At 35.2% G+C, this 15,468-nt stretch overlaps 1 protein-coding gene across 2 annotated transcripts in view; it reads right to left on the reverse strand.

Annotated features, from left to right (window-relative positions):
• Positions 1–441: 441 nt before the first annotated feature.
• The window catches only part of C9H8orf89 (chromosome 9 C8orf89 homolog), a 29,102-nt gene continuing 14,075 nt past the window's right edge, over positions 442–15,468 (reverse strand). The window contains exons 3-7 of one of the 2 annotated variants that reach the window (XM_069601041.1): positions 15,198–15,351; positions 12,951–13,047; positions 10,651–10,705; positions 2,920–2,958; positions 442–738 (exon numbers count right to left, since the gene is read on the reverse strand). In XM_069601041.1, the coding sequence (XP_069457142.1) occupies positions 590–738; positions 2,920–2,958; positions 10,651–10,705; positions 12,951–13,047; positions 15,198–15,351 (494 nt within the window). In that variant the 3' untranslated portion in view covers positions 442–589. The remainder of the gene's footprint in view (positions 739–2,919; positions 2,959–10,650; positions 10,706–12,950; positions 13,048–15,197; positions 15,352–15,468) is intronic. The other variant, XM_069601040.1, reaches the window with a different exon arrangement.

Here is a 15,468-nt window from a genome sequence, read left to right on the forward strand (position 1 = left end):
TGACTGAGCAGGTGAGCCTGAGGTTGTCAGCGATACCTGATGTGCATTTGCTCAGTTCTCATGTTCAGCGCTGGAAGTCCACTGCTGCCATACATCTCAGGCAGCATTTCCTTTCCAAGTTTTACCAGCAAACAAAGCGAATATTTTCATTTTCATCTGCTTGAATACTTACCTCAAAACTGCTTCCAAACTCAAGCAGGGACAAGGTGAGGATCTCATTGGATGCTTTCTAATCCCAAAACTAAAGACTCACTCTTGAATCTGTTGCAGCTTCTAGCAAAGCTCATCGTACAGACACTCAAAAAGCATTTATCAAATAGAATCCAAAGGTGTAACTGGTGTGCATAAAATTGACAGACTAAAATTTTTCTTATGCTTATGTGTATCAACTATAAAAATAATTACCTTAGTGTCTCTGTGAGACTAACAAAATACAATATATTTCATATATAAGAGAAAACATTTATTTCCTATTTACATTTCCATTTTTATGTAAATCATTGCACATCATATCACATATCAAAAAAGAAAAGAAAGGAAAAATATAAACTTTAAAAGTCAGTGAAGAAAGCATCACAGTGTATGATAATCAGCAGTCTCGAAGCTCTCGTTTCTTGCTCTTTTTAAATTTTTTGCTTGTTTCTTGACGAATAGTGTCATACTCCAAAATGGCCATGTTGGAAAGTCTCTGTAAGTACTGAGATGGTGCTCCAGCAAGAGGATCGCTGAAGCCAGAACCTGTAAACAAACAAACAAACAGAAAACACTTATTACAACTGAATTAAGCACACATGAATGATACTCTTTAGAGTACAAATGAAATATCTTTTCCTCAAATGATCATTAAACACCGCTAGTTCTTCATATAACACATTCTTTGAAGTAGAAATGAAAGCCACTTAACTTTCTAAGTGAGTAGAATGGCAAAGTGAAAGCATTCAGTCGTTCAGTCCTGTCCAACTCTCTGTGACCCCATGGACTGTAGCCCGCCAGGATCTTCTGTCCATGGGGATTCTCCAGGCAAGAATACTGGAGTGGGTTGCCATTCCCTTCTCCAGAGGATCTTCCTGACCCAGGAATCGAACCTGGGTCTCCTGCATTGCAGGCTGATTCTTCACCGTCTGAGCCACAGGGATGACAAGTCATCCAAAAAATATTTAACTCAAAAATGCTCAATGCTGGTATTTAATGATATAAAACTAAATCAGAGTTTGTTATTGTCTCTAAATAAAACCATTTCTCATAAATGTTAAGTGAAGTAAAACAGTAAAGTTATAAAATAAGTCACTCACTAACTGAAACAGCAATAATGAAGTTTCTATTATAGAAGGAGAGTAATAACATAATAATAGATAACATTAATTGAATGATCTCTTGTATGTCAAGTATTTTTCATCTATATCATCTACACATCAATACTATGAAGTCAGTAATTAGTACTATCTTGGATTACAGCTTTAAAAAAGAGTTTAGAAATTGTTAGAGGCAGGATTTAAATCAAGATCCATCAATTCAAAGTTCCTATGTAATACGTATAAACTCTTCTACTTAGAAACATACAAGGCTTTAATAGTAATAGACTGATCCATATTTCTTTAAAATGCTATTATTTAACTTCAGTTTCAAGTGCCAAAGATAAAAACTGTCTTCAGTTCTCCAATGTGGTTGGTATTTTTGTTTATTTCAGTGAGTAATGAAGTAGAAATTGCAGAGAAAGAGTAGAGGGGAAGAGCTGAGCAGGATTCCAGTTCTTAGCAGTACAATGAACTGGACACTTAGAGTCTCTGGCTGCAAAAGGTAGATTCTAAGAATTATTGGAGAAGGAAATGACAATCCACTGCAGTATTCTTTCCTGGAAAATCCCATGGACAGAGGAGAAAACAGGGCTACAGTCCCTGCGGTCAAAAAGAGTCGGACACGACTGAGAGACTGAGCACCGAGCAAGTATTAAGCAAACCTCAAAACAGTTCAGAGAACTGGTATCATACAGACCAATGCAACTGAATTGGAGACTAACAGTAATTCTAAGATTCTCAAATATTTAGAAATGTATACACATTCTAAATTATTCATTCATCAAAAATAAATTGTAACAAACATTAAAAATACTTATAACTGATAAAAAATTACAAAACTTGTGTGATGTAGCAAAAGTTGTACATAGAAAGGTTTACACCTTAAGATTCCTGTTTTAAAAAAGAAGATTGAAAATTAACAGGCTCAACATAAGACATTCGTTAGGGAAAGAACAACCCAAAGAACATGGATGTGCGCAGTCGCTCAGTTGCGGGTGACCCTTCTTGACCCCCTGGACTGCAGCCCGCCAGGCTCCTCTGGCCATGGCAAGAGTATTCTCCAGGCAAGAATACTGCAGTGGGATGCCATTTCCTTCTCCAAAAGAATATGGAAGAAGGACGTAACACAGGAAAGAAAATTCAGTGAAGTAGAAAACAAACTTACAGAATTGAATCGCCAGTCTATGTCTGACGCAGGATGCAGCATGCTTGGGGCTGGTGCATGGGGATGACCCAAAGAGATGTTATGGGGAGGGAGGTGGGAGGGGGGTTCATGTTTGGGAACGCATGTAAGAATTAAAGATATTAAAATTAAAAAAACAAAACAAAACAAACAAAAAAACCCAACAGTGCCAAGAAACCCCAACAATTATCAATTTTTCCTAATTAAAAAAAAAAAACTTACAAAAAGAAAGATTTTTAAAAAGATAAAAATTCTTCCTTGAAAAAACTAATACAAAGGGAAGTTCTCTGGTTCAATTAATTAAGAAAAAAAAAACAAAACAGAAAAGCTAGACCTAAATAACTAATATTAGGAAAAGTACAGATGGAACAAAAACTAAACTGCATGCCAATAAATTTGAAAATGTAGACAAAATGCAAAATTCTAGAAAATATAACTTACCAAAATTGATGGAAGGAGAATTACAATGCCTTAAGAGTCCTAAAATTAAAATGATTGAATTAATATTAAAAAATTCCTCCAAAGAAAACAAGTGATCCAAATAATTTTACAAATGAACTCTATCAGACTTTCAAGGTAGAAATCATTCCAATTTTAGGTCATATCCTTCAGAGAAAAGAAAAAGCAGAATACTCCCCAGTTTATTTCATGAAGGCATTATAATCTTGACACTGAATTCAGGCAAAGAGAAAATTAGTGGTAATCTCACTCACTAAGATAGATTTTAAAAACCTAGCAAAATATTAAATATGGTAGTACACAAAATGATAGTGAATTATGCCTTAAATGTGGGTATCCAAGGGATGTAAAACTGGCTGAACATTTTTAAAAATCTACAAATGTCATTTTTCACATTAGAAAACTAAACAGAAAATCACAAGATCATTTCAATCAATTCAGAAGAAAATGTTTGATAAAAATTAAACTTTCATTTGTTTTTAAAATAAAAAACTCTAAGCAAATTAAAGAGAATTTCTTTATCTTGATAAAGGATATCCACGCAAAACCTACACTACACATCATTCTTTATGAGAAAACATTAAGAGAGTTTACTTTAAAATCAGAAACAAGTCAAAAATGCCTATTTTTCATTTCTATTCACCACTGTATTGGTGGTTCTAGTCAGCTTAGTAAAATCAGAAAAATAAAAGCTTGGGTGGGGGGTAGGAAAAACCTTTGGAAAGAAAGAATAAAACTGGCATCATTCATATATGGTAATCTACATAAAGAACAATTATATATATTTCATATACTATATTAATATATATACATAATATAAAACATAAATCAAGAAATAACGAGACTTTATCAAGGTGGATGACTGTAAGATTAAATTGTAAAAAATTAACTTCATTTCCAAATATCTGCAAGAGAAAGCTATAAATTTTAATTGTAAAAGAATTATGGCAGACTACTAATGATCTTTTCAAAACTTTTTACTCTTTCCAAAACAGAATTTTAGCTGAGGACAAGGTCAGCTAAAAGGGAGAGATTACCTTTCTCAGCTTGCTTTAGAGCTAAGTATAGCTTCGTTAGTGAGTGTGAACCAATAAGATACGAGCAAGTGTGCAAATTTTAAAATTATAGTCCTCATCCTAGATTTCTGGACTTAAATGTTTTTGTTGGGATGTATTTGATAACTGCTTCAATCTCCTCAATAGTTCTACTATAGCTCTGCACAGTTTGTCCCTTATTCATGATTCAGTCTTGGTAGGTTGTATGTTTCTATGAACTTAACCATTTTTTTCTAGGTTCCCCAATTTGTTGACATAATTGTTCACAGTAGCTTCTTATAATCCTTTTTATTTCTGTAATCAGTTATAATGTCTCCTCTTTCATTTCTAATTTTAACTATTTGTGTCTTCTCTGTTTTTTTTCTAGTGTAACCAAGGATTCGTCAACTTTGTTTATCTTTTCTAAAAATTAAGTCTTGGTCCTGTTGATTTGTTTTCTGTTCTGTTTCATTTTGTTGTTGTTGCTGTTTAGTCACTAAGTCATGTCCCACTCTGTTGCAACCCCATGGACTGTAGCCCACCAGGCTCTGTTCATGGGATTTCCCAGGCAAGAATACCAGAGTAAGTTGCCACTTCCTTCTCCAGGGGATCTTCCCAACCCAGAGATCCAACCTGCACCTCTTGCAATGCAGGCAGATTCTTTGTCACTGAGTCACCAAGGAAGCTTATCTGTCTTTTCTCTAATGTTTATTATTTTCTTCCTTCTGCTAAGTTTGGGCTTAGTTTATTCTTCTTTTTCTAATTCCTTGAGGTGTAAGTTTATGTGATTCATTCAAGATCTTTTTCTGTGTTTTTTTTTAATGTGTTTGCCACTATAAATTTCACTCTTAGCACACTGCTTTTGCTGCAACCTATAGGTACGTTGCATTTTTAAATTTTTATTTGTCCCCAGATATTTTCAAAATTCCCTTGTGATTTCTTCTTTGACCTATTAGTTATTTGAATGTACTGTTTACTGTAGGTTTTTTAAAGGCCATCTTTATCAAATTAAGAAAGTTCCCTTCTACTCATAGTTTGCTAAATTTTTAATTTTAATTAATTTAAATTAATTAATTTAAATTAATTAATTAATTTAATTAATTTTAATTTTTATTTTTAATCATGAATATTGAATCCTATTAAAATATCTTTTACAATTATTAAAGGGAACCTGTGCAGTTTCTCCTTTATTCTATTAACAAGATGATAGACATCAATTGCTTTTCTAATGTTAAATCAACCTCATATTTCTTAGATAAATCTGACATGGTGTGTTGCATTATCCTTCTTATATATCACTGAATTTGAATTGATGTCTTGTTCAGAATTTTTACTTCTATTTTCTAAAGAAAAACTGGTCTATAATTTTAAGTTTCTTATAAGGTCAAAGCTAGGTTTTAGAATCAAGGTTAGTGACCTGATAAAATGGATCTTCAAGTGTTCCTTCTTTTCTTATTTTTTGGAATAATTTATATCACACAGCTTTTTGAAATTAAATGTTGGATAAAGAAGTTGTGGTACATATATACAATGGAATATTTCTCAGCCATAAGAAGGAATGAATGTGAGTCAGCTGAACTAACATGGATGAACCTAGAGCCTGTTATACAGAGTGAAGTAAGTCAGAAAGAGAAAAACAAATATTGCATATTAACACATAATATATATGGAATCTAGAAGAAGGGTACTGATGAACCTATTTGCAGGCAGGAATAGAGATGCAGAGGCAGAGGAAGGACTAGTGGACACAGTGGGGAAAGGAGAGGGTGGGACAGACTGAGCAAGCAGCACTGACATACCTGCATCACCTTGTGTAAAGCAGGTAACCATCGGGAAGCTGCTACGTAGCACAGAAGCTCACCACAGTGTCTGTGACAACCTAGAAGGGCGGGGTGAGGGGCAGGTAGGAGAGGGGCTCCGGAGGGAGGGGACATGTGCAGACTCATGACTGATTCGTGGTGTTGCATGGCAGAAATCAACACAAGAGTTGTAAAGCAATTATCCTCCAATTAAAAATAAATATATAAATGTCAGAAGAATTTACCAGTGTCATTCTGCTAGGTTGTGGTTTCTTTTTTTTTTTAATATGATACTGATAATCTCTCTCTCTCCTGTCAGTCTTGCTAGACATTTATCAATTTTATTCACGTTTTTAAAAAACTAACTTTTGGCTCTTGTTGATTTTTCCTGATTGAATATTTGTTTTCTACTTTGTTGATTTTTGCTCTTGATTACTTTTTCCTTTTATTTTCTTTGAATTTAATATGCTGTTCTTTTGTTAAATTCTTGAGATTAATGTTAAAATCATTGCTTATTAAGCCTTTCATCTTTTCTAATACAGGTACTTCATGCTTTAAGTTTCCCTAAAAGCTACGTTTTTACTGTACTCAAGGAGTTTCGATGTATCATATTTTCATCATCCTTCAGTTCAAACTAATATGTAAATTCCACTGTATTTCTCCTTTGACTCACAAGTTACTTATAAGTACGTTTCTTAATACCCAAACCTCTGTGGGATTTTATAATTATTTTTAATTACTGATTTCTAGTTTAATTCCACTGCAGTCAGAGAATATGTGCTACATGATTTCACTTATTTGATATTTGTTTAAAAATCTCCTATAATGTCTACTTTCCTTTTCATTACATTCCTTTGATCTTTGTGTATTTTATCTTAATAGAGCATACAAATTTAGGATGGTTAAATCTTTCTGTTGTATTAATCCTTTTGTTACTACGAAATATCACTCTATTGCACATAATACTTCCTGCTTTGAAGTTTATTTTGATTGATGTTAGTGTAGCTATAACAAGCTTTCTTTCAATTACCATTTACATGGTTTATATTTTTCTATCCTTTCATTTTTGATCTTTCCTGTCCTTATTTTTAAGGTATGCTTCTTATAACCAGCATATAATTATTTTTATTAGTCTGATGGGTTTTGTTTTTAGCTGAAATATTTAGTCCACTTATATCCGATATATTTATTGTATGTTTAATTTTAATATTACTAGTTGTTTTCTATTTGTCCTATTTCATATTTCTTTTTTTCCTCTTTTCTTGCTTTGAGATGATTAAATAATTTTTACTTTTCTATTTCCCTATAATCTTGTTACTTGTATCCTTTTCTTTTCGTGGTTATCATACAGATTTTATCATACCTCTTTGACATATTACAATTGACTTTTTAAAAGAAATTTTATTTTTTGGCTGTGCTACGTGGTGTGTGGGATCTTAACTCCCCAATCAGGAAGCACAGAATCTTAACCACTGGACCACCAAGGGGAAGTCCCTACAATCTACTTTAACTTAAGTTAAAGTGCCCCATCCCACTTCTGTGGTATTATTGTGTTTTATTTCTACATATATTTTAAACTTCATAAGACAATACTACTGCTACTGCTTCTCTTTCCTTTACAAGTTGTCATGCTTTCATCTTGTATCATATTATTTCTTTAATATGCTTTTAGTGTAGCTCTACTGACAATTAAATCTTTCAACTTCTATTTGAATAATAATGTCTTTATTTTGTTTTTGCTTTTAAGGATATTTTCATTGTATATACAGATCAAGTTTGGCAGTTACTGTCATTCAGCACTTGAAAATACCACTGCTTTGTCTTCTTGCTTCCATTGTCTCCACTGGAAATACAACATACAACATACACTCAGTTGTATGTCTTACCATTGCTCTCCAGAAGAGAACTTTTCTTTTTTAAAAAATATTTAGCCTTTTTACTATGATGTGACTAACTATGATTTTCTTTGTTGCTATTCTGCTGGAGGTTCATAGAATTTTTGTATCCACTGTTTGGTATTTTTTAGTCAGCTTGGGAAATTCTCAGCCAGTAAGTAAATACTGCTTGTCTCACTTTCTCTTGCTCCTCTTAATCTGGAATTAGAATTATATATGTGTAAAGTAGTTTTATCTTATCACATATTGTCTTTGCATATTCTGTTCTGTATTATCTTTCTCTCTTCACTTTAACTGGGTACTTTCATAATGCTCTATCTTTCATTTTACTAATCCTATGATATATTGTTTTTCATCTTTTACCAATTTTATTGAGGCATATATGATATAAATTGTATATGTTTAAAATATACCACTGATGACTTGCTTCCCTGGGTAAGACAGTAAAGAAATCGCCTACAATGCTGGAGACCTGGGTTCGGATCCCTGTGTTGGGAAGATCCCCTGAAGAAGAAAATGGCAACCCACTCTAGCATTCTTGCCTGGAGAATTCCACGAACAGAGGAACCTGGCAGACTATGGTCCTGCTACTGCTAAGTCACTTCAGTCGTGTCCGACTCTGTGTGACCCCATAGATGGCTGCCCACCAGGCTCCCCCGTCCCTGGGATTCTCCAGGCAAGAACACGGGAGTGGGTTGCCAGTTCCTTCTCCAATGCATGAAAGTGAAAAGTGAAAGTGAAGTCGCTCAGTCGTGTCCGACTCTTCACAATCCCATGGACTGCAGCCTACCAGGCTCCTCCATCCATGGGATTTTCGAGGCAGGAGTACTGGAGTGGGTTGCCATTGCCTTCTCCATATGGTCCATAGGATCGCAAAGAGTCAAATACGACTGAGCAACGCTCACTCACTCACTCACTGATGACTTGATATACATATACACCGTAAAATGATTATCACAATTAAGTTAATTAACACATCAATCATCTTACTTGTTTACCTTTTTGAGGGGGAAAGGAGATGAGAACACTTAAAATTCTACTCTCTCAGCAAACTTCAATACACCATATAGTATTACTAACTTCAGTCACCATGCTGTACATTATATCTCCAAAACATCTCCCTGTTTTCCCCAGTCCCCATTTACTGATAACCACTATTCTACCTTGTCTCTGTTTGACATTTTAAAAGACTCTACATATAAGTGATACCACGCAGTATTTGTCTTTCTCTATCTGACTTATTTCACTTGTATAAAGTGTTCTGGGTTCATCCACATTGTTATAAAGGTAGGATTTCCTTATTTTTTATGGCAAAATAATATTCCATTGGGTATATATATACTGCATCTTCTTTATCAATTTATCTGTCAATGGACACTTGGGTTCTTTCCATATCCTGGCTATTGTGAATAATGCTGCAGTGAATATGTGAGTTCAGATCTCTTTGAGATATGGATTTCATTTCTTTTGGAAATATATCCAGTACTGAGATTGATGGATTACATGGTAGCTTTATTTTTAATATTTTTGAGGAACCTCCATACTGTTTTCCATACTGCCTGGCAAGGTACAGGCCCTGGGGCTGCAAGAATCAGACACGACTTAGTGACTAAACAACAACAAATCATAAGGACCAGTTCAGTTCAGTTCAGTCCAGTCGCTCAGTCGTGTCTGACTCTTTGCGACCCCATGAATCACAGCACGCCAGGCCTCCCTGTCCATCACCAACTCCTGGAGTTCACTCAGACTCACGGCCATCGAGTCAGTGATGCCATCCAGCCATCTCATCCTCTGTTGTCCCCTTCTCTTCCTGCCCCCAATCCCTCCCAGCATCAGGGTCTTTTCCAATGAGTCAACTCTTCGCATGAGGTGGCCAAAGTACTGGAGTTTCAGCTTTAGCATTATTCCTTCCAAAGAAATCCCAGGGCTGATCTCCTTCAGAATGGACTGGTTGGATCTCCTTGCAGTCCAAGGGACTCTCAAGAGTCTTCTCCAACACCACAGTTCAAAAGCATCAATTCTTCGGGGCTCAGCCTTCTTCACAGTTCCATTCTCACATCCATACAGGACCACAGGAAAAACCATAGCCTTGACTAGACGGACCTTAGTCAGCAAAGTAATGTCTCTGCTTTTGAATATGCTATCTAGGTTGGTCATAACTTTTCTTCCAAGGAGTAAGTGTCTTTTAATTTCATGGCGGCGGCTACCATCTGCAGTGATTTTGGAGCCCCCCCAAAATAAAGTCTGACACTGTTTCCCCATCTATTTGCCATGAAGTGATGGGACCAGATGCCATGATCTTCATTTTCTGAATGTTGAAATTTAAGCCAACATTTTCACTCTCCGCTTTCACTTTCATCAAGAGGCTTTTTAGTTCCTTTTCACGTTCTGCCATAAGGGTGTCTTCACGTTCTGCCATAAGGGTGGTGTCATCTGCATATCTGAGGTTATAGGTGGTCTCCAAACAATGATGAAGACCTTCCCTGACATATTCCTGGCACTCATGAGAATAGTTACCCATTCATAAATCTTGACTTAGGAATGTTCTTCCCATTTCTAAGCATATACTCCCATACGCTAGGTTAACTATAAATTTGTCCCAACAGCCACTCGGTAATGCAGAATGCAGCTACAGATGTTTCCAAGTCGTTGTTCGCCTGGAACTCCCACCCTGGGAATAAGTCACCATATAATAAGCCGATCCATTGATTAAATGGCACTGTTTGCCTTGGTTTTTGGTCTCAAGGTGCCTTCTCATTTTGAGAGGTACTGTTTATTTGCTCCATCTTCCAACATGACATGATAAAGACATGTATATAGTGAACACAACATGCACTTAAGTTTATAAAACAAGCACAGCTTAAAAGAAAAATTAACAAAACAAAGACAATTAAGTCAGTGGAAAGAAAGGAAGTTTTAAAAAAGATAAGTATTTTCACACCCTTCATAAGACAAGTCGTAGGAGAAAAAGATGACCCAGCTTACCTTTTGATTTCTCCTGAAGTGGTGTCACAGTGCATGTGGGCTTAGTCTTCTTTAACCTAAAATTATATGTTATCATAAATTCACTTTACATAAATCCAGGGTACATTAATTTTTTAAAATACATTGAGACAAGAAGCTTGCTTTCAGTGAAATTCACTTGCTGAAGATCATCATATAAAATTAAATAAACATTTAAAGGAAGGAAACTCCTCCCATCACAAATAACCCCATCAGAAGCAGACATGAACCAACTCAGTATCTCGGTTTTTGCTAATAAATTTTACCAATGGGTGAGTGCTATGTCATCCTTTTCCCACCTTTATCTGAACTTATCACTAATCATGATTCAGGGAATGCTAGAGGAAGGGACTTAAGATTAATTAGCATAATATTTAGACATGCCAGATACCAGTTCAGTTCAATTCAGTTGAGTCTTTGAGACCCCATGGACTGCAGCATGTCAGGCTTCCCTGTCCATCATCAACTCCTGGAGCTTGCTCAAACTCATGTCCATCGAGTGGTGATGCCATCCAACCATCTCATCCTCTGTCATCCCCTCCTCCTCCTGCCTTCAATCTTTCCCACATCAGGGTCTTTTCCCATGAGTCAGTTCTTCATATCAGGTGGTCAAAGGATTGGAGCTTCAGCTCCAGCATCAGTTCTTCCAATGAATATTCAGGACTGATTTCCTTTAGGATGGACTGGTTGGATCTCCTTGCAGTCCAAGGGACTCTCAAAAGTCTTCTCCATCACCACAGTTCAAAAGCATCAGTTCTTCAGCCCTCAGCTTACTTCATGGTCCAACTCTCACATCCATACATGATTACTGGAAAAACCACAGCTTTGACTAGACAGACCTTGGTCAGCAAAGTAATATGCTTTTTAATATGCTGTCTAGGTTGATCATAGCTTTTCTTCCAAGGAGTAAGCATCTTTTAATTACATGGCTGCAGTCACCATTTGCAGTGATTTTGGATCCCAAGAAAATAAAGTCTCTCACTGTTTCCATTGTTTCCCCATCTATTTGCCATGAAGTGACGGGACTGGATGCCATGTTTTTTGAATGTAGAGTTTTAAGCCAGCCTTTTCACTGTTTTTAAGCCAGATACCAACTATCAGTTATTTGTGCTCATTTTACCTATTAATTACCACAATCAGAATTTTGTCATAATCAACTCTTGTTCCTATGAATAAACCTAGATAATGAGTAAGTTATTAGAGGAAATACATAATGATCAAATTGGCTCTAGGTAATCTAACCCATAAGCATTCCAAATTTCTTGTAAGTACACTAAACTTACAAAACAGCTATAACTTTTTTTCCCCTCTATCCAATCAAAACATATATTCATTCTTAATCCATGTAATACACTAAACAAGGTCAGCTTCCATGGCTGCTTGGAGGTATCATAGCAACTTATTACCATGGCAACAGCACCCCTCCTAGACATCAAATATGGGTACAGTTGAGATAAGTATACCTAGTATTTACACTGAGGTTGGAACTCAAGACCAGCCTTACTGACTGCTATGTAATAAGCTTTTAGTGGTCCCTAAGGATACTCCTCAGATTCTCTTGCACCTACTGAGAGATAATTGAAATTCTATGATTAATCTTCTTAGTGTGAAGGGCTTTGTGCATGCCTGTGCTAAGTTGCTTCAGTTGTGTCTGACTCTTTGCAACCCTGTGGACTATAGCCCACCAGGCTTCTCTATCCATGGAATTCTCCAGGCAAGAATACTGGAGTGGGTTGCCATGCCCTCCTCCAGGGGATCTTCCTGACCTAGGGATCGAACCTGCATCTCCTACATCTCCTGCCTTGGCAGATGGGTTCTTCACCACTAGAGTCACGTCCTCAAAAAACACAGAACATCCATTTTTAAAAAAACAGTATCCAATATCAGAACAAATATCTTGTGCTTGGCTGCATGGAACTTCTAAAGATAACACTGGTGAGTTGAGAGGTCATATTGTGTCAGTTTCATAATATTAATTTAATGGAATTAAACTCATAAATCATTGCTTCAGGTCTGCTAGTATGACAGCTGGTGGCAGTTTATCATATCATATGCAGAATAGTCAACTGTAACTTTTAAATGAACTTCACCTCTAGGACTATTTTCAATTACATTACCAAAATACATCACCTTGCAATTCACTGAAAAATTTTATCATTAAATAAACTTAAAAACACATTAAACTTTTATCAGAGTATAAAATCAAATATCCATATATACAGAGTTTTTTTTTTTTTTAAGGGTATGGGATTATATACAAGACAGATAAAAATGAGTACTTTCCTGCTTTGCCAAGACTGTCCTTTCACAGGGCGTTGTGCAATATGTAGAGGAGAATAAAATACTTGTAGGCAACTTGATATGTTCTCAGTAGAATGGCTAAAATAAAGACACAGGAAAAAGAAATAATATTTACGTCCACCAAGCACTTCGTAAACAGCATGGTTCTTAGCCACTACTCTTCCGTTTTGTGTCTGAAAAACACTTGTCATAACATGAATATAATAAATTCAAATTATTCTTCATTAAAGTAAGTAAATTCACACTCAAGTTAATGTAAAATATTAAGAAATCATTTCACATACAGCCTAATTGTAAATGAAAAAAATAATGAACTGAAATCCGATGAAAAAGGTAGGAAGCCAAATGAAGACTTAAAATCTAAAGATCAAATGGGTTAATTCAGGAGATGCTTTCTGGGTTTGCAGTTTCTTTAAGATGGTCATATGATTGAAAGAAGACTGGTCTGTACTGAGACAAGGCCAAGGCCATAGGCAGCCTTACACACTTTTACTCAAAGGGTGAGCTGAGTGTCAGGGAAACAGATATCTTGATAATAAAAGAAACTCACTGTCCCTAAGTAGCTTTCACATGCATGTTTCCAATGGTCTCTCTTCTTTCTACATCCCTGCCACCCATCCTCTTTAACTGCTACCATCTGCTCCACTAGCAACTCACTGTCTCTCTTCTACCATCTCTGCTTCTGCATATGTTCAGTTGCTAAGTTGCATTCAACTCTTGGTGACCCCACGGACTACAGCATGCCAGGCTTCCCTGTCGTTCACTATCTGCCTTATTTCATTATAATCTCACTTCAGAAAGAATGATTTGGGTTTTTATATTTTATAGCTTGACAGTCTGTCCTCGGATGATATTAAAAACAATGGCAAAAGCTTTATGTGTGTTATTGTTCATTTATGGTGTCATTTACAAAGTGAAAAAAGTCAAAGCAATGACAGGAAAATTAAATAAAATTAAATAAACTATGAATCTAACAATGAAATATTTTATATGGCCAGTAAGGACTGTTTGAAGATTATGTAGTAATACAGAAAAACTGTACACATGTAATATTAAGTAAAAAGGGTCAGAATAAAAAATTGGAATTATACTAAAATCACAACTCAAATAAAAATCCATGAAAATAGATGATGATAGAAGAGAAGCTCTAAGAATAAAAATGGGTATGTTAAAATGGGTAAGCTATCAAATAATTGTTTTTATTTTTTTCTCTAGATTTTCTACAAAATTCAAATTATTTTCATAAGTCAGATATAAACTATCTACTTTTCATCTTTAGTATATTCTAGTTCTTTATATTACAAAAATTTACTTCAAGAGTAATTAACAAGACCAATAACACTAGTTGAAAACTCAAGAGATATATATTCTAAAATTCCAATTATGTGTGTGCTATGTATAACTAAATGTCTTTAAAGCTCACTACAGCAGGAGAAAATATGAAAATCTGCATTTTCCACTAAAGAGAGTAACTGGCAAGAAAGAATTATATTCATTAGCCAGAAAAACCTCTACATTCAGCAGTGGTACTACAAATAAATATTCAACAAAAGAAAATGCTTCATCTTTTTCAGGCTGGCAAAGTGAATGAGTACTACACATTCGACACATACTTCATGAAAAAATAAAAGCAGGAACCAAATGGGGTATGAGACTATCTTACTAATTTTTAGGTCCCTTTGGGAGAAAGAAGTTTTCTTTTAATGCTATCTGATTTGTAGAAGGAAAGGTATTCAAAATAAAGTCTTTAAATGCCAGAATTCAAAGTCAGTGGGACTTCTCTGGTTGACAAACTCATTTCATCTGATAGCAATACAAGGTCTTCATTAGACTGAATTCTCACTCAGAATTTCCTCTCACACCACTTCAATCAAACTAGAAATAAAACAAGGTTCTCTATTCAGGGTACAGAAGCCAGTTCCTATTGTAGAGATCTTGTTTATTTATATTGCTAAAACTTTCAGTATTCTCATGAGCAATCTATGCTAGAGCAATATAAGTTAGTTCTTAAACTCTTTCTGGCAATGTTACTTGAAAACAGAAAAAAGTACCTACTCATCAAACTGAATAAAATTGCTAATTGAGATTTTAAAAAATTAAATCCTTTATGCAAAAAAAAAAAAAAAAGTTGGCAAGAGTTAGATTCACTAGCCAGAAAAATCTCTATATTCAGTAGTGTTACTTCAAATAAATAGTCAACAAAAGAAAATCAAGTAGAAATGACCTACCTGACAGGAGGCACCTCAGTATCAGCATGCAGGAGTCTTCTATGAAACTCTAGTGGAGTGGAACTTACGCTCTTTTGGCAATTTTGCAATCCTGGTAAATATGGCATTTTGACACATTCTTTGAATTCTTCTAGACCAAATGCTGCAGTGTATTCTAATTTAAAATAGTATTATAACCATCTGTATTATTTCTTGATTAAATGTATATAACTTCTTTTACTATAAATGAAAGTGCATAATACATACACTAAATCAGTCATTAAGAAAATAA

Source organism: Ovis canadensis, chromosome 9 (genome assembly GCF_042477335.2).
Source record: "Ovis canadensis isolate MfBH-ARS-UI-01 breed Bighorn chromosome 9, ARS-UI_OviCan_v2, whole genome shotgun sequence".
Classification (NCBI taxonomy): Eukaryota; Metazoa; Chordata; class Mammalia; order Artiodactyla; family Bovidae; genus Ovis; species Ovis canadensis.